The sequence below is a fragment of the Thunnus thynnus genome, chromosome 22, assembly GCF_963924715.1.
Source record: "Thunnus thynnus chromosome 22, fThuThy2.1, whole genome shotgun sequence".
Classification (NCBI taxonomy): Eukaryota; Metazoa; Chordata; class Actinopteri; order Scombriformes; family Scombridae; genus Thunnus; species Thunnus thynnus.
Genome location: NC_089538.1, coordinates 8,448,280 through 8,474,130, shown reverse-complemented (window position 1 = coordinate 8,474,130; position 25,851 = coordinate 8,448,280). Strand labels below are relative to the sequence as shown.

At 40.1% G+C, this 25,851-nt stretch overlaps 1 protein-coding gene across 1 annotated transcript in view; it reads right to left on the bottom strand.

Annotated features, from left to right (window-relative positions):
* Positions 1–908: 908 nt before the first annotated feature.
* ppp2r5b (protein phosphatase 2, regulatory subunit B', beta) overlaps positions 909–25,851 on the bottom strand; it is a 44,168-nt gene continuing 19,225 nt past the window's right edge. Inside the window, exons 2-13 of the mRNA XM_067579887.1 lie at positions 21,608–21,804; positions 19,603–19,704; positions 18,810–18,902; positions 18,173–18,303; positions 16,844–16,903; positions 13,423–13,531; positions 9,557–9,610; positions 8,328–8,378; positions 8,070–8,189; positions 7,769–7,896; positions 6,914–7,015; positions 909–5,736 (exon numbers count right to left, since the gene is read on the bottom strand). Of these exons, the coding sequence (XP_067435988.1) occupies positions 5,508–5,736; positions 6,914–7,015; positions 7,769–7,896; positions 8,070–8,189; positions 8,328–8,378; positions 9,557–9,610; positions 13,423–13,531; positions 16,844–16,903; positions 18,173–18,303; positions 18,810–18,902; positions 19,603–19,704; positions 21,608–21,804 (1,376 nt within the window). The 3' untranslated portion in view covers positions 909–5,507. The remainder of the gene's footprint in view (positions 5,737–6,913; positions 7,016–7,768; positions 7,897–8,069; positions 8,190–8,327; positions 8,379–9,556; positions 9,611–13,422; positions 13,532–16,843; positions 16,904–18,172; positions 18,304–18,809; positions 18,903–19,602; positions 19,705–21,607; positions 21,805–25,851) is intronic.

The following is a 25,851-nucleotide window of genomic DNA, read 5'->3' as shown; positions in this document are numbered from 1 at the left end:
ATCTCAACACAACAATATTAATGACAAAACATCACGCTGATGGATTGAGATGGATTCCACTGTGATGGATTACATTACAATATTGCTACATACAGGCCTACATCTGCTGGATGTTTAAATAAGCAACAGTTTGCTAAAACAGTTCACCAGTTCATATTATCAGTTTAAAAGGTGATAATATGTCAGTGTTAAGTGTGCAGCTTGTTTCTGCTGCCCTCAAGTGCCCCCACAACCCCCCCCCCCCCCCCCCCCCCCCAAAAAAAAAGAAAAAATCAGGTAATGTAGCTTTATGGAGCTAAAATGTACAAAAACAGTGCCAAAGTCTCATAAAACATGAATATTAAAATATCAAAGCTGCATTAATTAATCATTTACATGACTTGGAGGCAGCAGAACAGGCTGGAAACACAACACTGACATATCACTTTATAATGCTATTACGGTGAACACGTTAGCAAACATTTGATTATTTACACATTCAGCAGAGATGGAGCAACATCACCCTTCATTTCGAATTGTTTTTCTGGCCCTTTAGCTACCAATTGCTCCACTATGTTTACCAGCTAGTCGCTAAGCTGCCAGGTAGCATATTTATCAGAGCTTTTCCACTAAAACAGCTGCTGCGTGGAGTTTGCAGGCTGAAAAACTGAAACAATCAGCTAAAGGACACTGAAGGACAGCTCTGCAAAAGCTTAATCTAACAGCAGAGTGAAAGGACAATTCTTTGAGGATTCGTCACTTTGAGCAACATCTTTCACATTGCAAACAGTCATTTGATCCATTCTTAATATAAAAATATTGATTAGCGCAGCTTTAAGTAATGCAAATCATGCCTGTAGATGAAAGGATGTAGATATCTGACCCAGGAGACAAGAAGGTGACACAAGAAACAGCGCAGACTCCCAAAGTGTTTTCTCAAAGTGAAGTTTCATTTTTAGCACATAGGTTTTTTTTCTCCATTCTACACCCCCCTGTAATGTTACGTACAGTAGTAAGCCTCTCTACATTCAAACCCCCCACCGCTGTGTTGGTCCCCAAAATATACATCATCTTCTTCTTCTTCTGCATCGTCTTAATCATCTTCTCTAAGGTTTTTCTTCAACACAACAAACACAGACCATTGGGCAGACAGTGCAAATCTAGAAATTCAGTGAAATTGCTACGTAATGCGGTTGTAGGTTTCGGTAACATTATATTCTCATTCTGTTACTGTTGCTCTGACTTATTGCCATTCTATCATTTCTAACTCTATGTCTTTTCTTTACTCTGTCTTTCTCCTCCTCTGTTTTTCATCTTCACCGGCTGCTTTCGGTGAATCGGTTCACACCTCCCCTCTGATTTAAAGCATTTGTTTAAATTTTAGCCACATGAAAATGGCCGCAGAGGGGAAACGTGACGAACCGAAAGCAGCATTATAATGGCTGTCTGTGAGGCGATACCAGAGCTCTCCACGCACATTCTCTCCTCTCTCACTGCCTGTTCTGGAGCAGTTCTAGAATGGACAACAGGACTCTAGAACAAGGAATAGTATTGTTCGTTGTCATTAAAGAATTCTAGAACAGTGGGAGCAGGGGTTCTAATTTCCCCGAGTCAGCTGACCGACTGACAATAACAATCAAGAGGGTTTTTGAGTAAGCTAGCCAAAACAAAAATCATAAAAAAAAAGCTTTCATGACAGCGAGGTCAAGTTTTGTCTCTTTTCAGTTGTGTTTTTGAGTGTATTTTTGCCTGAATCAAAACAACGTTTGAAATCCAACCAAATTCGTTCCAACCAAAATCCAACCAAGTTTGTTTTTGGTCTGCCCAGAGTGCCAGCCAGGTGGTGTTTACAGGTGTTAACTGGTATGAGGCTGCTATTACACCTAATCCATCATTGCATTCTCTGTGGGTGCCGTGAAGCAAGCCTGATGCTCCTCTATGCGCTTTATGTCTACATTCCTGTCGTGTCCAGAAACAGCAAAAGCAAAGAAAAAAAAAAGCTGCCTTAAAAAGAAAAAAAAAATGCAGCATTGTGGAATTGTACTTGGAGAAGAGACCTGAGGGGTGGGACCCCATAAGGGGGTCTAAAATAAATCTGAAGGGTCACAAGTTAATTGTAAGTAATACTAATAATACAAAATAACATTAGATTGAACAAAATTATTTTATTATCCTGACTTTTTTAAAAATGTTGCTTTTTTCTTGTTAAATACTGGATACTTTTAAAGTAATTCTTTGGTTGAAGTGCTCAAAAAAATGTGTTTTTTTAACCCATTAACCCAAGGTCCAATGTCTATCAATTAATCAATTTCTAAGTTTTTCTTTCAACTGTAAGCTGAGTTTGCTCAGTTGTCATGGAGATGGCCACATTTCGATGCTATGTTTCGAACACCTGTCAAACTGCTGAAAACTGAGCCGTCTCTTTGACAACTGAGCGAATGCCATCCACTGATGAAGACCATGGCATGTGGTTGTAACTATGGGAAAAGCCAGCAAGTGGCCCTCAGAAGTTGAAAACTGGATGTTGGATGCAAAGTCTGCCAGTGATGTGAAATGCAAAACAATAGCGTCTATGTTTGAAACCAACAACCTGCTTTGTACAAAGAAAAGATGGCAGAATAGGTGTGATCGCAGCCTGAAAGGATCAGAACAAGTCAATCAAACTCAAACCAAAGTTAAAGCGCTCAAGAAAAAAAAAGTAAAACTTGAAATGCCAAATCTGAGAGCTTCAAGTCGAATGGATTTCAAAACCTTGTTGACTCAGGCATGATTTGAAGTGAGCATTTTGAAAAACTGCTGGTCTGAAGAGTTTTTGAATGTTTGGTTACGAAGCAGCCGACAGGTAGATCTGCGTCTCAAGCATTAAAAAAAACAATCAATCAATTTGTTTTACGATACATTCGGATTCTAACCCTGTCCCTCAGGAAGGAGAGAAGCAGAGAGAGAGAAAAAGAAGCAAAGAGGGAACTGTTTTCTCTCGTTCTCTGTCACTCTGTCTACACATATCTCCTGCTCACTGATTCACTCACTGTATACACACCAACGCGCACACACACGCACGCATGCACACACACACACACACGCACACACACACACACAACCTGACCATCATCTTCAAATAAGGTTACATTTCCTGATCAAATAGAAAATAAATAGCATCAGTATCAGTTTTCCACAAAATGAACAAGATCATACAAAAACCAAGAAAAAAAACAACATAATTACAAAGCAAAATCATTTTCATCAAATAAATTTACACATAAAGTACCTTTAAGACAATGTGAATATCAAGGACGCAACAGGAGTAAAAACAAGAGTGGGGGGTAAACATTTGAGTGTGACACCCACTTCCTGTTTAACCCCCTAAAAACACACAGATTATCCTGAAATGAAAATATTGCTAAAATAATTTTTTTTTCATTTTTTTTCCCCCTCTCTTTATCCCATCACTCTATCATCATGATCAGACAAGAATAAACAGATTTTTGTTGGTTCACACCGAAAAAAAAGTTATAATCGTCATGGTCGCCATCTAGCAGCGTCAGGTCTGCTGAGCCTAAAGAAACAGACGCTCCAGGTTCGGAATTCCAACTGGATTACGGTGTTTTTCTTTTGGTTTGAGACACTTGTGGTGCGCTTCATTCGTCCTCCTGTAACATCTGTGTCGGGCTGGGCTTACTGGTCTGTCTGGTTTATTTTTTGGTTGGATGCTGGGAGATTGTAACCTTGTCAAATTAATAAAATTGCAAAACTTTTCACCAAAATATAACGAAAAAAAAAATCATTTGTGTCGCAACATCAACATTAAAGGTGCCCTGAGGAGCAGCTCTATGGAGCAATGTTTTTATGAGCGGGGTCCCTGTTTTGTTTGCATCGTGCAAGAGCACAAGGACACAATGCATATTTCTGGCGGCAGTTTCACACTATTCCACTTATCTATTTCGTGGCGTTAACGTGCAAAGAAATTTAAAAACGTGCCAACAAAGGCAGTGATGAAGAAGACAGCTAGAGAGCAAACATGAATGTAAACAATGCACAATTTAAAATATTCCAAAAATTGGCTTTGCAAACATTTTAAGAGGAAGAAAATGCATCATTTCACAGCCTCAAAGATACACACAATGCATTTTGGTGTGTAACACTAAATGTAAACAGAAACTTTGTCTACAGCAAAACTCCATAGGACACCTTTAAACAAAAAACAATTAGATAGTAATGACCTTTAAAAGTGGAATGTTTTTTGATTTTTATGCAATAACCCTTTAAAATACATCCACCGCACCACAAACATCCAAAGTTTCAAAATGCAAGAAAAACACCCACCACCAATCCAGTTCATTCCTCCCCTCATTAAGGTCTGTTAAAGGGGAATTCTGCTGAATTTCAGCACTCACATTATGGCCTCATACAGTTAACATGTGATGTGAATTTAAAATTCGAGCCAGCCTTCCCCTTTATGGTATCTGCTACACTAGTGTTTCTTCCATAATACACTACAGAAATATCCAGAGACATATGTATATATATAAAAACATTATCATCATCATCATCAGTAGTACTTAGAGTAGAGTAGAGTAGTAGTAGTAGAGTAACAAGTAAGAAGAAGGAACATTATTGTACTTTATATCATTATCATCATCTTCATCAGTGGTTTTTTAACCTTGAGGGACTTAAGGCTCGTCCTTTGGTGGAATCCGACAGAATGGGAGAGAAGTTAGCGCCAGAACCAGGTGTGTGTGTGAGACTGTGTCAAAAAGAAATTCATGTTCATGCGTGTATGAAATATTTTGGTGCATCAATTGATTGTTGGTGTGTGAGATTTGTTTTACCTGTACACACTCTCTGCCTGTCTCTCTGTAGCTCTGTCTTCTCATATTTACAGTAAATATGTACCTGCATCTGTGTGTGTGTGTGTGTGTGTGTGTTTGTCTGTCTGGTCTGTGCGGCAATAGTTTTGGGACATTTGTGTGAAATTGCTTCTTTTGTTTGTCAATGTATTGTGCTATCCACGCATGAAATAAGCATCTCTGACCAAAAGATAAATACGAGGCCACAGTACAGCCTTTGACGGTTGGTTAAATGTTAAGACAAGTTAGACACATGTTAAACTTGGTTAGTGTTGCACCAAAAGAGAAATTTCATCTCTTATTTTGAGGCTGATTTAAAGCAGGCCAGCCACCAATGTTTGGATACTGACCTGCAGCTTAATAAACTGCTGTTCATTAAAATGACAGTCTGCATTTTTGGACAATATTCATCTTCTGATCTGCAACATAATGTGTGTACAGCAAAAAGTGAACCAGTTTCACACAACTCGGTCAGAAAAAAGGTACAGTTTTTACGTTGGATCACCGAGTTTGTGCGCTTCTTTACAAAAAGCTACCACCTCGATGATACAAGACACAAAAAACTGTGGATTTATTTTGTACCTTTTTCTGTCTGAGCTTTCCCAACACTTTTACCATCAACTTTCATATCTTCTCCCTGTCCCCTAACCACCATGTTATCCCATCTCTGAGGAGCGGCATCTAGGTGGCGCACTCCCCGGCTCCAGAGGAGGCCCCGCTGGGCTTGGGCTCGGGCTGGTCGGAGTGAGCCGTCTGCGGGGACGAAGGGGTCGGCGGGTCCCCTCTCTCGCCTCGCTCCTGGAGGTTGCGCTGGTTCCTGGCGGCCTCAGTGAGCATCTGCAGCCAGCGCTCCTGGTGCTCCTCAAGGCCTCGCCACAGCTCGGCGCGCTCCCTCTCTCGCTTCATCTCCCTGGGGAAGCAAGGTGAAGGGAAGAGGAGAAGAAGAGAGGGAAAAAGAAAGAGAGATGAGCTGTTAGAGGGAGCCTGATGAACAAGCTAATGATGCATCCGATGAACTGAAGGCAGCACATTTATATTTGTCTCCATTGTCAAGCAAAGGTTGTAAAAACTGTTGAAGTAAGAAGAGAGGAAGAGTATGGTTGGAGAAAAGACTGAAGAAGGAAGAAAAGTAAAGGTAGAAAGATACCAATATTATGATTCTATTTACAGTTGTTTAACACTCAAAATTAGCTCATTTGCTTTCTTAACGAGACTGAGATGAGAAGATCGACATCAATTTCATGTCTGTGTATTAAACATGGAGCTAGAATCAGGATGTGATTAGCCTAGCTTAGCATCAATTTAGTATCCCATTTGTTTAATCTGTACACAAACAGAAATATGAGGAACAACTTTATTAGTTGACCGACGCATTTCGGCTTGTGGCCTTCATCAGGGTCCCTGAAACGCGTCGGTCAACTAATAAAGTTGTTCCTCATACTACAAGTGTTGCAGGAGTTCTCATCTTTCTAGACTTATTTCCCTTCTCTGTGCACCTTGGAAGTAGGTGAAGTTGTGCCAGAGACCCTCACTCTGCATCACAAACAGAAATATAAAACCACAGAAGTCCATGGTGGATTAATAAGCTCCAACAACTTCCCCTAAAATCACAAATTGTCATTTTACATTTCTCATTTCATACAGTTTAATCAAATTACATCAATCATGTAAATAAGTCAAATGTTGGACAGAGCCAGGCTGGCTGTTTCCCACTGCTTCTGGCCTTTATGCTAAACTACGCTAATTGGCTCCCGACGCCAGCTCTGCACTTAACACACAGACATGAAATTCATATTGATCTTTTCATCTCACTCGCAGAAAACGAAGAACAAAGCATATCATTTTATTTCCCAAACTCAGAAAAGGGATAACGAATAAGCGGAATCATGATGTGACCCGTGTTGAAAAGATGACCTAAGTGATACATACTTACAAGGTGAAATATAATGTGACGTATAATGGAACAAATACCGTCTAAAACATGACTTAAGACTATTTCTTCCTCTTGTTGTCAGTGTTGTATCCAGTGACACAAATACACACACACACACACACACACACACACACACAGAGTGAGTCATACTCACTTCTGTTTCTCCACTTTGTAGGAGGCAGTGAGGTCATCAAACAGCTTGCTGTTCATCTCCATGAAGGTCTTCAGCACGTTGTAGATCAGAGACACAATAGTCCTGCAGGGGTGGAGTTCATAAATAATAATGGATCTGGTTGATCATCTGTCCCACAGGATCATGGGTCAGGAGATAGAAATTAAAGGACTAGCCCTTGTTGGGACATGGGCCAGTTGGTCAATTTATCTGTTACCTAAACAATACTGTAGCACTTCGGTCTTTGTGTGTCTATCCATGCTAATACTTCAGGATACACTGATAGGATTCTCTTAATATACTGTATAAAAGTTTGAATTCATAGCATCTGTGAAGCATAATGTTAAGTAATCTTCATAAACATTAGTAGTGGTTACTATGCTACAGTATAGTTCTACTTCACAACATTTCAGAGGGAAATATTGTACTTTTTACTCCAGTTACTTTGCATATTAAGACTTTACATTCAAAAAACATATGGTCAGTTAATAAAATATGATGCAATATTCTCGACTGATTAAATATATAAAGCAGGTAAAATTGGCTCCACCTTGACCAGCTACAACGTTAAATTGCTGCTTAGATGTTAATGCATCAGCAATAATAATGCAACAGCACATTATATATAATAATATAACACTCTGAAAGTGACAATTCTACATAATGAGTACTTTTACTTTAAATATTTAATTACAGGACTTCTGTACTTTTACTGTATTCTTTTTCCGTCCAAGGTTAAACCCAAATTGACCAGAAGCAGAAATCAAAAGCTACTATATGGTCAAAGTTGTGGCTTATATTTGTATGTACTAATGTGTGAGAGTGTGTGTTACTGACTGGTTCCAGTGCTCCTTGGAGACTCTGTAGAGGGTTGCAAATACCAGCGGCAGGATGACTTGACAGTTCTCCTCTATCAGACTGAGGATGTATTCGTTGTTCCAGAAGTAAAGAGCCCGCTCCGCTACCTAAAACAGACACAGAGAGAATAGTTGACTTTCATTTCTCGAAGTCCTGACAGGATTCTTTTTAATAGACTAGAGTTCACAGCCACTGATGTTTGTTCTCTACAGTGACATAATAAATCTGGTTTCATAATACAGTTACACATTTCAGCGCTGTTTAAATGAGCGGTGTTCACCTGGAAGTGAGGGCTGGAGATACAGGCTGCGATCTGTTTGAAGAGCGGCTCCTGGACCCGGATGAACTGAGATGGCTCGATCACGTCCAGGATCTCCTCGATCTCCCCCAGGAACATCACCTGGACACACACGACAACGCACACATCTTTTATTTGTGAAGAACACAACAGAGACATCCAAAGGGCTCCTGGAAGTACATTTTTAAAGCAGTCTCAGTCAGTGACTAACAGCTCTGTATTCCTTATCAGCCGTCTCACCTCTTTCTGCGTGCAGGTTTTTGGCCAGTACTTGAGCAGTCCTCTGATGATCTGCAGAGAAAACCCATTAAAATAAATAAACACTGCAGCAATTAGCTCAGCAGGGTAGCTGGCTGGCATCCATATGTACCATTAACACATATTCATACTCATGGCTAGTACATTATGAAATATGTCATTAACTTTGCACTTTGAGTCTCATCTTTAATGTACTGATGTTGATGAATGAAGCAAACTACAGCTAATACTCTAATCAACCTTTGACCACATGAAGGTCTTTACAGCTGTAGGACTGACATTAATTATAGTGTTTGATTTTCTTGTGACTGTGATATTAAAGGATACTTCTTGTTTATTACAACTTGGGTCTTATTGTTTAGTTTTGACCATCATTTTTATGATTTTTATGAACATTTTTAGTCACCAAAGTAACGGCTGACAGCTGGGAACACAGTAACATCACTACAACAAAGACCAACAGGGCAAGAAACACGAGTGTTCAGACGCTCAGACAAGTTGTAAAAAGCCGACAGTTTAGCCAGATTATCTAAACCACTTTATTTGGAGGTAACACTGAGAATGAGCACACCTAAAATGTCTGTAATAATCCCTCATAGCACAGGAAAACTTTGCACACTAGGTCCACCTTGAACCAGGAAGTCAGCCTTTCAACTGTGTGGCTTTGCCATCATTTTCTCTTTAAAATAACTTTTTATCTGCAACCAAAATATTGCCTATTTACACATTCAGTAGATATGACAAACTCAAGTTCACAAGCTAGTTGCTAACGTCTGTCTGCCGTTTGGTGCTGGTACTGTGCGTTTATCAGAGCGTTTCTCTGACAGCTGTGGCTGGAAGCAAGGTTAATGAGAGCGGTGAGCCAAAACTGTTAAGTTTCAGGCCTTAAAATGAAAAGAATGAGCTGAAAGATGCGGAAACGCTCCATAGAGCAGAGTTGGGTGATAATTCTCTTTGAGCTACACCTTTTACATTAGACATTTGATCCATTGGTCATATGAAAATATTGGTTAGGGCAGCTTTAAAACTTGTATGATTGTTTCTTGACTTGCCAAAATTCTTTTTAGTGATGCCGCTGCGTTCCCAGATTCCAGCAATTAACTTTGAATATACAAAAATAAGAAGCAAGTTTTAACAGACCAGAATCATCCATTAATTTTGATTCCCGACAATGTGGTAGAAAGTATGGTGAGGTGCAAAAATAAACTTACATATTCAGTCACAGTAGCATCTTTCTCCATAAACTGCACCACACAGTAGGCCAGCTGTAAGGACAGAAGAGACGTGGTGAGAACACACACACACACCCACACACACACACACACACATGCACACACATACACACACACACACACACACACACACATGCACACACACATACACATACACACACACATTCCCTGAAGCTGACAAGGAGACAAGAGAGATCTTTGCACTTATCCCTCAGGATTACACACAGCTAAAGATCGGAAAGACAAGTTTTCCGAGGGGAGCTGTGTGTGTCACAAGTATGTATGTGTGTGTTTTTGTGTCTCCTGCAACATCAACTCTCGTCTCCTCTTATATGATCTGCAATCATTTCCTATTATTCAGCGAGTGTGTGCGTACACGTGTGTCTACATACTGTATGTGTGTGTGTGTCTGTGTGTTTTGCGGTTGCCCCCTCCACCCAGGCCGGTTGCCGTGGCGAGTGGGCACCGTGGCGACGGAGACTGTGTGTATGCGTGTGTTTACTTCGGAAGGAGTGATGTCACACACACGAAGTCCCTTAAGGGCAATCTGAGATAGAGTTTAGACCTCTTGTCTCTCCCTCTCTGTCTCTCCTCTTCTTTCCTACTTATACTTTTGCCTTGTTCACATTTTTACTGTGCTGGTCCATTTTGTGACTTTCAGATAAGTTATTCTTCAAAATAAAAGTATGCTAGACAGTCCAGTTTTATAGATACAGATCGTAGATGTGTATTGTCAGATTGTTGTTGCTTTTCTCAACTTTTTGCATTTTTGTAGGACAATCAGATTTACTTTCTTTCTTCTCTTTTTTTTGTTTCTTTCTTTGTCTCGTTCCTGACCTGTAGCTGCAGTGTCTCTCTGTCTGTCTGGCTTTCACATCTTCTGCAGCTTTCATCTCTTTTACTGTTTTTTCCCTCGTCTAATCCATTTTCCTTCTTACGGGGCACCTTTCATGTTTGTCTTCTCCTCTTGCTGCAGCCCTTACTTTCCTGTCCTTCACTCGCACCATAACATGGTTACAGAGGCAGAAAGAAGGAGGGAGAGTAGGCTAAAAAAAGGGACTGGTGAAAGGAGGGATGTCAAGCTTGAATAAAAAGAAAAGCAGGAAAGAGAGGAGGATTAAAATAAAGGTACTAAGCGGTCAAACTATTTAAAGTATTAGCAAGGCTTTAGAGAAACTGCCTGGGGTAAATATGATGTTGGATTCTGTTGTCAGGCCGGGCTTTGTGGGTGCAGGAGGCCGTTGTTAGGCTAAGGATTATGAACACTGCGGTCTTTTTTAAGGCTGAGATTTTACCAGTATTGATTTTTCAAGGTGACAGGTCAAAAATGGCTCTATTTTTGGATGAAGCCATTCTAGAGAGTTATAATGGTGGCATCTTGCCTGTACATTTTTTGCAGCCTTCACATCAAAAAGTAACCTTCCAGTGCTTTTACAATTCTTTAATCTACATTGTCAGATAGAAACATGGTTATTGACAATCTGTGAATGGTGGTTATGTTTCCCAAAGCCAGAACCGGAGAAAAAGGTTTGTGCAACACCAACCCATGAAGGCAGAGGAGACATGCTGTCAAATTCCGTGGTGCTACTGACCTACGAAAGCCTACAAAAGTTGTTTCAAGGTGTTCTTCCCCCTCCTTTTTCAACAAGCCAACTAACTGTTGGTTTGTCCATTGGTAATTTAAGACTCTTGTCCCTTTACAACATTCAACATTTGGGAGGACAGATTGTGCTGTTCGTATTCTAATCGGAACGTAGCAGCTAGCAAGCTAAGCAAAGGTATGGTTGCTAGCATTCGCACTGATTTCCACTAGACATTACTTTTCATTTGTGGTAGTTTACTGCTGAGTTCTGTTTGTCTTACATTATAAAAAGTTAGTTAGTGATAGCTGTCTCTCTTCCATGGGTCCAATTATGGTGATAGCAAATGACCTGACTGTCAAAACTCAGAAACAAACAGTCCTTGAACTTCAGCACTCCGTACGTTAATCTGTGAATCAAATCACGACACAGAGTAACTAATGTGTTAATGTCATGGAGAAACATAGAGAGTGCTCAAATTATAGGTGGGATTAAGTTGACAATGTCTGCCTGTAAACTAGTTTACTGCCTGTGTGGCTGTGGCATTGTAAGTTAAGTGATATTATGAATTCTTCTTAGCCAATTAAATTATCAGTAGTGATTACTGACTAACTAAATAACACCCCTTAACAGTAATATAGGGAGCGCTGTCACTGCAGAAAAATATATAAAACTCATTTTCAATACAATTTTGACCAAAACTCAAAACAAACACCTATGATATATGAAGACTACTGGTTCCTTATCAAAAAATGAAATTCATTTTAAGTTCAACTTTAAAATAGGAGCCTCTGATGTGAGCTTAATGTGTGAATGCATTGCATTTGCTTTTTGCTATTTGAAAATCCAGGATTATTATTACTCAAACCATGTTGCGGCTACACACTTTAGCTCCAACAGATGTTATTTCATTACAGCGACATGAATAAAAATGAGCAAACCCTTCACAGACCACAGGAAGGATGATTCAGATGTATTTCACAGCGCTGAAATACCTTTAAGATGATTACAAGGTGCTGCTGTGATATTATATTTTGATATTTGGATCCAGATCTGGGTCACTGCTGCACAGCCACACCTACTGAGTGCAAAACTGCCGTCCACTAGCACTGTTTCCCCCGTGACCCTGTCAAACTGAGTGTATATGTGTGTGTTTGAGTGTGTGAATAATGTATGTGTGTGAACCACTGGGAGAGAGACGGGGAGGAGAAATGTAGGGCACGGTGATGCTGAGACCCAGAATACACACACACACACAAAACCACACACACACACTTCAGACCACTTTGTGGAGAACAAATTGTACCTTCTGCATAATCAAATAATGTGTGACACAAATAAAACACACACACACACAATAGACTGGTGACCGTCTGTATCATCAAATATTATGATAACCCAAACACACATACTCATACAGGCACACACACAAACCAAAGACACCAAAGGCACACACACACACACACACACACACACACATACACACACACTGTGCATTCAAAGGTGAGTGCATCTCTCTGCAGGATTATCTGTGACTCAACTCTGCCTCCTAGTGGTTGATGTTGCATATTGCAGAAACCATTGACTATGATTTGTGCTAATACTTTGGCTTAGAGAGGGATTTGTGTACATATAGTTGATTTCTCAAGGTAAGAAAGACAACTGGCTCTCTTCTTCCTGGATTTTATCCTCATACACATTTTATATTCAAGCCAAAAAGTTTTAGACTCTGCTAACAGTTGCATAAAACCCAAAAGACCAATCAAACTTTTCATTAAGAGACTGGTGATGCCGACAGTAACCAAATCCCAAACCCTACAACACAATTCAGACTAAAAGGTACAGTTAATGATCCAGTAAACAAACAAGCCAATCTGATTCTATGGCAGGTGGAGAATTAAAACCTTCACTAAAGCAAGTTTAAATCAGGAGACAAGCTGCAAATCCACTTTTATGAATGTAAGTAATCTGGGTTTCAGTTAAAAGTTTTGGGTGGCTTTCACAACCAAAATTTAGAGAGCTCTTTTGCTTGAAAATGGATGGAAATGATGTCCACAACATTGGGACAAAATATGAGCGTATAGCCTCAGTGTTGGTGTTAAAAAATCTATATAAACACGTGGAGCGGCGTTGTGATGTCACATCATGTCAAACATGAGTGTCACTGCTCCAACGGGGAAAATGGTCCAAGCTGATCCGAGCTAATCAACAGAAACGAGTGGCAGTGGGAGCCATTCTTAAACAAAAATGTACAATGTCACTGACCTGTGCGTGGAAGATGGAAAGGGACTTTGCTGTGTGTAGCGGGATGAGAACTCGGACCAGGAACTGCTTATGTTCAGCTTTCAGAGGCAGAGCGAAGCCATTTATGATGCTGGAGGAGAGGAGAGGAGAGAAAAGGAGAGGAGAGGAGAGGAGAGGAGAGGAGATACTATGTCACAAAAAAATCAATCTAAATTTGTTTAGCCAAACAATGTTTTTTCCTCTTTTCTATCCCATTAATTACCTTATGACCCCTCAGATTTCTTTTGTTATCTGTTGGAGGGTTCACCAGGTTGGGAACCACAGATTTAGGGGAATATGTCAAATACTTGTACATGCTGATTAGATGCTTCAGACGATCCAGATCAGCTCTTACAGTAGTATTATCAAATTCGAGAGAGCTAGTACACACTGAATATTGCAAACTTCCAAAAGTTTAATGAGGCAACAATTTTGACGATGAAGGTCTTTTTTAGGCAAAGATCCTGTCTTCTACAAGAACATCCAGTTTCCATACTCAACTATTGTGCAACAAACAGAATATGTTTTCATGATGTTAGAGGATTGTTGGAAGAGTAATTGAGGGTTCTGGAGATACCGTCAGAGCGACGTTAAGTCTTGTTATATTGCTATTTTGCTATATTGTTATTTTGAAGAATGATGAGTTTTTATTTTTCCAAAAATCTGATGCTTAACTGTTTGACTCTTTGACTCACTTTGTTCTTTTTGACTAATGGTGATACATGAGTTCATTACTATTTTTGTTTCCATTTCCAAGTGACTGGTGGTCTGCTCAGTTCACTACCACGCTGACTGAAATACTGTACTTTGCCTACTGAGGGCAAAATATGAGTAGAGGAAGAATGGGAACTAAACTTGGAGAGCCTAAAACTAATTTAGCATCTCTCTGAGCTGTCATTTTGCACAAACTGCTCATCTGTCTGTCTGCCTTCATTTTCTAAAAGCATCTTTGTCTGCTTAATAGAACATTTCTTTGCTAATATCTCCCTCCTGACGTTCCTCTAATCTCTCTTTCTGCCTCCTTCTCACCCTTTTTTCTGAATATCTCTCTTCTTCCTCTCTCTCTTTCTCTCTTTCTCTACAATGCATCCTCCCTCGCCCATCTCTCTCTCCCTCTCTCGCTGTGTGGGAGGAGCTATAAATACCACTGTTACCACCAACATGAATACAAACCTCTCTCTCTCCTCTCCTGCTCTCCCTCCTCCTTCCTCCACGCCTGACTCACTGTTCACTCACTCATCTTCCATCCATCTCCATGTATCCCTCTCTCTCTCTCATCCCTCCCTTCCTCCCTCTTTTCTCGCCTTGGATTCAACCCTTCGCTCTACATTAACCCTGTCGTTCTCGAACCTAAATCGAAATGACGCTCTAAAATATTAGAAGCAAAAAAATCGTCTCCATAAAATGCACTAATTGGGAGAATCAGGGTAAAAGCCGCCATCAGTTTTTAATTTCATGTTTTGATCACTAAAGGAAGATGGAGGTGACAGGTGAGAAGGAGAGAATCAGTTTCTCCTCTCAGACCTTTATGTCAGGAACAATTAAATCAATCATAATACTTTTGCTGAAATATTCTGGCACTTACCAGCATTCAGACAAACTACTCAAGTCTCTCTAAATCTCTTTGAATCTGAGCCTCGTTTCAATTTTCTCCCTTTTCTTCTATGTTTAACATCAATACAGATTATTTACAGGCACGTCTGCCTCATTAGTGTCAGATATTGAAAGACAAAGACATTGTGCACAAGCTAGACTCTAGCCACCAGAATGCCCTTGAGAAAAATGAAAAATGTATTGGCTCCAATACTGATTTATTTACTTTCTGCTGTGTCTTCTTCCATCATCTTCTGTTTGGTTTGTCTTTCTCCTTTAAATTGTCGATGTCTTCTTTCAACACTATCAACACTTTTGTTTGTGTATCAAAAGCAACTGAAGTTTGTCAGTATCATGAGCTAATGTCACAGCTATATTCTCAGTCTCAACCTTGAGTCAGGATTGATAAAGTGTCATTATTGTTGGGAGATACATTTATTTCCTTCCTTTTTGAGAAGAACGCAAATAAGTACACAGACAGTAACTAATCTCTCCTTTTATGTAGTTTAACAAGGCTACCTAGAGCTAGTTTAACATGTAGCTAGGATTATTACTCAGCATCATAGTGCTAACAGCAAAAGCTAGCTGGTGAAAATGTTCTTTAGAGAAAGACACACAACTCTGAGATGAACAAAATGACAGTCATTCTCTGTGGTTGCTATAGGAGCAAGCTAACACTGTTAGCACTTGCTCGTTAGTTTAATGCTGAGTAATAATCCAAGCTCAGGCAAACTCCAGTCTCTCTGAAGTCTCTTAAGTCCAGCCAGCCTCTTTCAATTCCGTTATGTATAACAATAAGTGCACAGAAACATGTCTGTGTAATTATTAGAGGAGAGCTGATCTGTGATTTGAGCTCAGATTATTATGGCTCATTACTCAGAAGAGCCAACAGCAGATAGCTGGTTATTAAGAGTCACATCAGCAATTTGATTCTAAAAATGTTAAATCAAATTATGAGAAGACAACTAACAGTTTTTTCTTTGCAGTCGCTGAGTAACAATCTAAACCCATAGCCCAGTCTAGCTAGTTAGCCATTCATGCTTAACAATCAAGTCATAAATAAACTGTCGATAAGACAGTTTCAGAGGTGTGATAGACTTGAGTATGAAAGCAAAAAGTCACATTTCCCAAAATGTTGATTAGTTTGCAGTGAGGGAGGAACACAAGCTAGAGAATATCACTCATATTGTTTGTGTTCACCCTCCATTTTCTCTCTCTCTCTCCTTATCACTGTCGTCTTTCCATCTGTCATCTTTCCATCCTTGTTCCCATGGATTTGTGTGCGAGCATCGGCAAAGAGCAAAGACATGTTTATGAGTTTGGTTTCGTTCCTTGTCCGCCCTTCATGTCTTTCATCCTCATACTTCTGTTACAGGCCTCAGAGACAAAGCAACATACTACATAAAACTGAGTCATTTCTCATCTATGTCTTTAACCCCCTTCTTGTTTCCATCTCTCCTTCCTGCCACCTCCTACCTTTACTCATTTCCCTCCCTTTCTCATGCTTCATTTCTTGCTCCGCTGGGTTTTTCACCCGCAGTTGTCTTAACCTGATAAGACAGGGAGCGATTATAATTTGAAAAATGAAAACTGTATGCATACTGTTTTTGTGTTGAGCAGTTGCAGCGGTTGTTATGCTTTATCGACATTCTTCTTAGTTGCTTAATTTGCTGGGTTACCAGCTGTCCAGCTGTGTGTGTGTGTGTTTGTTATTCAGTTTTCTTCCTAATGCATTCTCCAGACCTTAACACTTCACCAAAGCAACAAAGTATGCTCTAAGGTGTGTGTTTGTGTGCTTGTGCGTACAAACCTGCCAAGGATTTCCAGCAGCTCTGCGACTCCGTTGAAGTGCTCAGTTTCATATATGAACCTGGAGAAACAACACACACAAAAAACACACATGACTTACAATTATACATTAGTAGATGAAGCAACTGTCTCCAGATCAGCAAAAGTAGAAGCAAGTAAAAAAGGACTACAGTCATTCAAATAGTAAAATTCCCATGGAACTGATCCGTATCTTTGATGTACCCTGTCTAGAATACACCTCTGTGACCTCTGTAAGGTTATTATGTGAGAGAGAAACAAGAGAAATAGAAGGAAGTACACATGCAGTTAAGGAGATATGGTATGCTTATACTTTATCTTTTAACTGTCATAAGGCACAAAAAATGATACTGAAACCAATTAACTGAGATAGAAACAAAGGTCTCCTGTGCTTGAATTATATTGCAAACAGGATAAAAGACAACAATTCAGCCACGCTTGGTGACGGGAAAAGAAGAAACACGACTGTATATCACAGCAATCTTGTTAGTAAGAGCTCTTTCACCAATCATTTGTGTCTCAACATAATGATTTAGCTCTTACGATAGATGCAGGATAGAGATACATGGCTGATACAGTAAGTGACATGACTGCAAATGTGCACAGTCATGTTTGTGTGTAGCCTGTGTATGGCAGGATATGTATCTGAGCAAGACAATTGATTTAAGGTCCCTTAAACGCTGGTACTCAGCTTGTGAATCTCTTGTGACAATAAGCTACTCATTCCCTGCTATCCTCCTCGTTCTTTCTTGCGTCACATTCAAGCCAAATCATACAAAAAATAATCATAAGCAGCCCATTAGGAAAACTATCAGCCTTCACAGTGTCATGGTTACAAAGCCATCAACACTAGCTTTCAAATTTAAGAAAAATCTAATATTAACACTATATTGATTCAGCTCAGTATAAAGGAGATGGATGCTGTTTGTTTGTATCTGGTTTTACTTGTTCAAGGCTCCCTAAAAATATATAAAACAATGAAAATAGTTCATTTCTGTTGTGACTGCAAGGCTATCGAGCTTTACGTGTTCTGATGACATGGTGTGAATGCAGCTTTAATCTCAGCAGCCAATGATAGTCCGTCATGACAATAAACATGAATTCTGATATCATGTTTAAAGTAAGAATCTTCCTGTTTAATGCTGTAAAATCATCATTATTTGAAAAAACTGCATTACGGAGGTCACAGAGGCAGCTCTGCTCCTTGCTGATGCTTTTTCTTTGTTGGGTAATGTTTGATTTATTGATGTTGAAATGCTATAAATATCGCCTTTAAACCCCGAGCATTGGATTGGTGGATTGCTGCCTGTACCTGAGGAAGATGTTGTTGATCTGTTTGCGGATGTAGGCTCGGAGGCCCAGTAGTTTTCCATAGACACGGTGCAGGATGGTCTTTAGGTACTCCCTCTCCCTGGGGTCCTCACTGTCAAACAGCTCCAGGAGCTAAACATGCACACACATGATATAATTGCAAACACAAATACAGCATTCACACTCTAATCTTCTCACTTTTGCAACCAATCCCTAACCCTACACTAATGTTAACTATTTTTAACCTTAACTATAGACCTAACCCTAAAACAGCTCCTCCAGGAGGTAAAGACTAGCAAAGTGACCTCTAATGTTATGGTCTTTGGTATTTCATGGTCATAGAAATACATTTGAACCACACACACAGCAACATTAATATTACATCAACCATTTTATGTCCTCATAAATTCTAAAATAAAGTAGGATATGAAACATAAAAGTTGTACGACAACAACTGTGGAGTCAATCTTTATAGGTGCCCCCAACCTAGATACAAAAAAATTGAGAGCACTTCAGCGGGGGTAATACTAGCTTCTTCATTTATTTATACCTTTCCATTTGTGAGTATTTTAGAAACATCTCTGAGATTTGAATTTGACAAACTGCAATTTTTGAGGAGGGAAAGGAGAGAGGATTACCTGCAGGACAAACTTCTGGTCGACGTAGCGTTTGGCCATGGAGGGCTGGAAGTCTGGGCTCTCCAGGAAACGCAGAAAGAACTCGTACACCAGCTAACAGAGGGACAGATGGTAGGAAGTCAGGCGTCATTTAGGCAACATGATGGTTGCTTCAAATGAAAGGTGAGAAAACTGCACCACATTTAGACAGTGATGCTTTGTACCAAATGATAACGACAGAGCGAGACAGGGAAAAGGATCTAACGTTGCTGTTTCATGACAGCTTGGACTTATGTCTTGAATCTTCTCTTGCTAAAGACGGAGAAGTGACTGTACGCTACAGCTAAATGTCATCTAGACAAACATCACATCAAGTCTGTTGAGGAGATGGGACAAGCTCCATTTTGTGATTCAGGCTGATAAAGCAGGTATATTTTCCCTTAAAGTGCAGTTTTAACTGATCTAAGGCTCAGGTATGGCGTGTTTGTGTACAGATAAATGCTGAACGCTGCATTAAAAGCAACACCTGGTGGGAGTTGTGTGCATTATGACAATGTCCACCCTCCTAAATATAGTATATAATATATAGAAGGACCCATTTGTCATGGCACTCGCTGACACTGCATTTCACTTTAATAACAAAGTAAATTCATTACAGCAGTGATTTTTGGTAAAAAAAGGCCAACACATTTTGCTGAACATATCCTTTCACATAAGAGCAACTGTTGTTTTCTCCCTTTACCTCTGCAGGGGAAATGCATAAACTCATGTAAATCCACAGAATCTCATCGTAATTTTATCACAACAAGAGTACCTGCAGATGCGGCCAGGAGGCCTCAAGTGTCGGCTCGTCTTCCTCGGGGTCAAACTCTGGATTCTCGCTGGGCGGGAGAGTCCGGAAGATATTTACCGAGATCTGGAAAACCACAAATGAGGAGGAGGAGGAGGGACAGAAAATAGGAAGTGGAAAAGATGAAAATGGATGAGGGGTGAAGATAGATGCAGGATGAATATTTGGTGTTATAAAACAATATAAATTATCAAATAAGTCTTAAGTTTCTAAGTGTCCCATATTAAAAGAAAACCTAAGCATTAAGAGGGTTTCCACTAACCGGAGTCAAGCAAATAAAATACAGCTGTTTTAGGTGGGTGGCAGTATTGTGCTATTATGTCAGTCGGCAGCTGATGGTAAAAAAAAAAAAATCTTGGTCTTCATGAATTGTTTCTTTCACATCAGCTAATGTCGGCCATATTTGATGCTGTTATGAGAAGAAAAGCCTATAAGTCATGCAACCTGACTGCTCGCTATGTCATGATTTATTCAACAAATGCATTTACATTGCCCACTTGTGCATGAACTATATTGCAAAAAGCAAACGTGGTAAATCCCAGCGCCCCAATTCAGCAGCATTTTTTCCTCCGTCCTTCCCTTCTCTACACCGCCGCTTGTTTTAGTGAAACGTGTAACTGCGGGAGGCTATGGGCTCATTTCATGTGACCGTTTAAACCTCACTGGGATATAAAAAGGTTCTAATCATTCAGCCAGTCTTTCTCATATATGGTTCTCTTGACATTTAAATCCTATAAGGTTAAGACACATCAAAGCTGTGACTCTTAACGTCACCTGACCTGTCATCTCTCCATCCTCTTCCTCTCACTGCCTTCTCTCCTAATGTCACCCTCCTTCCTCCTCCTTTTCTCCACCTTTCTCTTCATTATTCTATCTATAGCATACATTTTATATATATTGTTTGCCTTAGTACAGCCTCACAGAGCTGCTAGCATGACTGTGGACATCTTGTTCTTACATTAGGAGCCAATTTCCATGATTTCCAATTGTGAAGTAACTTAAATTAGACAAAAATGACCCAAACTTTACAAAACATGTTGGGAAATGCTCATTTTAAATGTTTTCAGTTTGCTCTCTGTTATCGTTGTCCAGGACCTTCTAGCCTTCCTTTCTTTTCCAGCCTCTTTCTCCTACATTACATTCGCTCTGTGGTGCATTTACAGTCCTGTGGGCTTCTTCTAGTATTGATCATCTAAGAATTTAAGCTTTTTTAAACTAGTGGCCACATATTAAAGCATTCCTCCCCTTTTCCTTTGTCCCCTCTGTCTTATCAGGGTTTTCATATCCTCTGCATATAGTGATTCCATAGCATAAGCTATATCCTCTGTTGGCCTTCCTTTCCCATGTACTAGACACCCTAAATCTCTCCTTCCTCTCCTCCTCTTTAGATCCTCTGGGACCTCTGGTGCTGTTTTGGTGGCCACACTCTCCACCACACTCCTAGCTTTCTTTTCCATCCCTCTCTCTCTCGCCATCTGTGCAGCCCATTGCTTCTTAGCACCCTTTGCAACCGTTCTATCTCTCCCTCCTTCCCCTTATCTATCTCTCCCTCTCTTCCTTTCTCCTCTCCTCTCTCACCACCTTTGTTTATAGCCTCTGGTGACTTCACCAGAGCTCCTCGGCTGGATATCACACTGTCTGCCACCTCTGTACCATCATCCTCTCATCCCTCTCTCCTCCTATTTTCTTGCCGTGGGCAGAGCTTCCAGGTGTTGCATTTGATGAGGATTGATTCACTTGTGGAAACGTTTTTTTCTGGCTTTCTATATTTCTTGTCCCTCCATCCATTCAATTATTGAACCCTTTGCTCATCCACCATAAAGTTGTTTGTCACTGTCTGTGTTACAAATTTTTGGCGTTTGGATACTTAGCATTTATTCATCTGTCTTTCATTTCAAATCCTTCATCTATCCATCCACTAGTCCATAATTTCAACCCCCAAACCTCCCTCCTCCCTCTCCCCTCATACCATCTTAATAGCCTCTGGGTAGAGAGGCTCTATGAGGACTCCTCTGCTAGTGGCCACGCTCTCCACCAGCTCATTGAGTGCCGCACGTTTGATCTCCTTCCCCTTCAGGTCAGCCACGCAGTCCAGGAAATCAAACAGCACACAGCACTGCTGCAGCTTCTTACAGAACAGGTCATGTAACTCTGCCACCGGGGCGTCTGGATGATTGAGAGGTAGGAAGAAAGAGAAAAATAGACATGTTAGACGAGTAGGTTAAAGGACAAAAAGAGGGCGATGCTGCTCAGCTAAAATGGATGGCGTTCCCGAAAGGCACTTTGTTTGATAGTGAATCGTTTGGGCCATTTATGAAAGTGGGAGTGTGAGGAAGCAAGCTGGAGTATACAGAGATGTATTCTAAAGGCTAGGTCTTCTCTCAAAGGTAATGAGGGAAAAAGAGCAGACTATTACTCTACAAACACATTTGTATCTCAGTCCTATTACCTGTCAGATTCGTTCTCCAGCTCTGTTCGTCAAAACGAAACAATCTCCTACTGGCCGACAGATTAAAACCTTGCACCTCCAAAATCTCCACTTCTCATAGATATAGAGAAAGCATCTAATTTCCACGGATTACTGAACAAGTACAATGAGTTTTAAATTGATTCCACATGCCTGCGGGGGTGTGAAACTTAGCAGCTCGGCCTGTAAAGCATCATGCAAAAATGTAACTCAAATTAAAAAAAAAAAAATGGAACAAACACCAAGATAGAGTCAGAAGCTGTGACAGCAGCCAAATGGGAATGCTCGGTTCTTTTTCTGAGTAAGCAGATGATTGATGACTCAGTAGCTAAATACAGCAGTGAAATATCCAGACTTTAGATTGCTATATAAGCAAGTGAGATGTATGTGAGGTTTGGTTTGAACACTAATATGCTGATCTACATTGAAACAAATGACATAAAAAATACGCTGGAAATATAAAAACAAATGTTATACATAAAGGTCTGTGACGGATTTGTGTTGAACCAAAGACTTTTTGTTCATGTTGCAGATATTTCAGACTGTATTCATATATTCATTACATGATATATGTTCAATTTCCCATAATTACCAAGAAAATGAAGAGAAGGTGAGATATAATGGCAGACCCTAAAGGACCTCATTACTGGATTTTTAACTGTATAACCACTATATCCAGCTGGACCTAGGTAGACCAGAATGTGGCACCAATTTCTTTTTCTTTTCCTTGTGCTGAACCATTTTGCACTTTTGACAAGTTTAGATGGGTGCACAATGCTTTGACACATGTGCAAAATAGTGTATTTTAGTGTGGTCTGTAATTCACAGTTCTCCTTTTTCTTTCAATTGGGGAAATTTGTCACTATTTCTACCCACAACACTATTAGGGGCTTATTTTTGATAATATACATACATTTAGCTATAAGCAAATATCCTCTAACTTCAGTTTATTCATTATCAGTATCAGAAATTGTTTTATCTAGTATTGAGGGATTACTGTATAAAACACATTACATTGACATTATTTATCATTCCTAATAGCACACTTTCAAGCAATAAGTGAGGGAGTGACCCAAAACAGCATAAATTGTGACCCAAAACCTGAACGAGACACCAATTTCTGTGACACCACAAAGTGAATACTGGTCCTATCGGAGTTACCGTAATTATGAGTTTCCAACTTGTAAACAGAGTTCATGTCACCAAGTTGTAGTTACAACTGGGAAATTGGGATTTATCTGAAAGTGCGTCACGTTAGCCAGAGTCCATCATCTGATGTAATTAAACCCAAATTTTGTTGATATAATGTAATCAATGTACAGTATTTTAAAGCCTCATAGCCAACTCAGTTATCAAACAACCTTGAAAATGGGAATCTTTGCGATCCTTCCCATCCTTCTGACATAGCATGAATGCAGCATTAGTCTGGCCACCCCGATGACAATTGTTTGGCTTTGCCATTGGTAGCACTGGGACCAATTCCTTTCTATTTCCCTAATTTAGATAGAGACGGGATTCAACACTATTAGCATACAGAAGAAGTATTTGCAGCTTTAGTAGGGCTTCTGCACACAAAATACCTGGACAGAGGTTTTTCATTTTCACAACAAAGAAAAACACTCTGCTATCAAGACAGAGGTCAACCTGATAAACTGGTAACTCAATGTGCTTACAGGCTCGTGCAAATAATCTCCCTCTGTCCGTGAAAAACAATACATGTTACCAAGAGGATACTGCACAATGGCTGGGAAGCAGTCTAGACTGACTGTGCAGTTGGACAGAGGATGATCCAGTACTCACAGACACACACACACACACACAGTGGGAGCGGATTAGGTTTAACCCTTCTTAACCCCTAGGTGGGAGACACAGGAGGGGTAAAGGGGCTGACTGGAGCTCTTCCAGCCCCCAGACCCCCTCACCTCTTGTGGGCACACCAGGACCATCTGCTCTCTTTGGCACAGAGCTGCACAACAATAGACGAGGGCTGCCCTTTGCTTGAGGTGTCGAGAAACTAGACATATATTCTGTGAGACCATGTGGCTTCTTATTCCCTCAATTATGACGAACTTTACAATCCATACTGTTAAACTGTCTGTATATTCTATAAGATATCTTTGTAATATGAGAACATCCACAAGAGTAACTTAAATCCAAGATTATGATCCTGATTTTCGGTCTAACAACTGGTAAACTGTTTGTGATCTTTTCCCTGAGTAAAAGCAATGGCGTGCACTGCATACATTTTTCAGTGACTTTTCTGTAACCTTCCTGGCAGCCAGCACAGTGTCTTATTTTGACCACTTTACATCTACTGTTCACCTCTATGAGCCTGTTCATTGAGCTGTGCTGAGTAGTCAATTTGTTCTTGAATTGCAGCCATTTCTCAGTGACTGGACAAACGTGTGACAGCCATGTTCACATGATTTTCTGACTATTTGTGATGAAAATCAAGTGTTAAAAGTTTAAAAGGGTGAACTGTTTCTTCTTCTGAGTGTGAGTCTAAATCTGAAAGGCAACCACAAATTGTATTTGTGTCTTTTGGTTGGGTCGAGATAAATGCTATTTGCAACTACCACTCTCCATCTTTTTAGAGTATCATCCTTTCCTTTCTTTCTCCACTCCTCTATTTCATTTCCCCCTTCTTTGCTCGGCCCCATCTTAATCCGCCTCCTCCTATCCCTCCTATCTCTTTGTCCTTCTCTCCTGATTCCTCCCTCCCTCCCTCCTGCTCTCCCTCTGTAGACAGACTGTGAAGGTGAAATCTAATCCATTTTTAATGGAGAGTAATTGTATGAAGATGTGCCGTGCTGGGACTGAGAAAAAAAAAGAACAGAGCGAGGTGAAAAGATGAAGGGAATAGAAAAATCACGTATGTGTGTTTGGGACACAAGAGAGTGAGATGGGAGGTGAGAAAAAGAGAGGGAAGGATGAAGGAAATGAAGAGACTTGGTGGGTCATGTGAGAGCAAGTGTGGGAGAGAGCGAATGAGGGAGCTGAGATGAAAGTACAGGGAGTTGACAGGCACAGACGGAACCACAATACATGTTTTGAGGCAAAGAAAATGAATAGAATCACTGACATGGGGTCGGTAAACAGGCACAAACTGTTTTTTGGGTTGTGTTTGCTAAACTGGCCACTGGTGTTACCTTACTGTCTGTTATTGTGTCGCATGCAGGTAGAAATGTGTCAAAAAAATGGATAAGTGTGCAAGGAAAATGTCTGAAGGCACGAACAGGCAGTGGAAAAATAAAACTATTCATACTTATTATATATTGAGCAAAAGAGAATTTAATTTTTTTACTTGTGGCTGCGATATTATTAGGTCATCGCGGGTCACTCAAGACTCATTTATTCAAAGCAGCTTTTAATATCACATCAGTGCATTGATTAGAATATTAACTGAGATCTTAATCACAGCAAGTGAGTCCTTTTTGAGTCAGCTAGTTTCATGTTTCTGACAATCCAAATTAGTGTTTTGAATCACTAACGTGCCTGTCTGTGATTATAGATTCAAAAGTACAACTCTAAATGCTTGTAGTGAAATCAAATTTCATTATATTTCATATCTGGTGCGGCCATTTACGCAAGAGCGTCTTTTATCTGCAGTCATAGTCGATAAATGTTTTGAGTTTTTGGCTCTGAAAGCAAATATTGCACGTAATACTTCAATTACTGTGGTTGCAGTGTACAGACCCCCTTCTGCCTCCTCCTCAGCTATTGATGAGCTAGCTGATCTTTTAGCT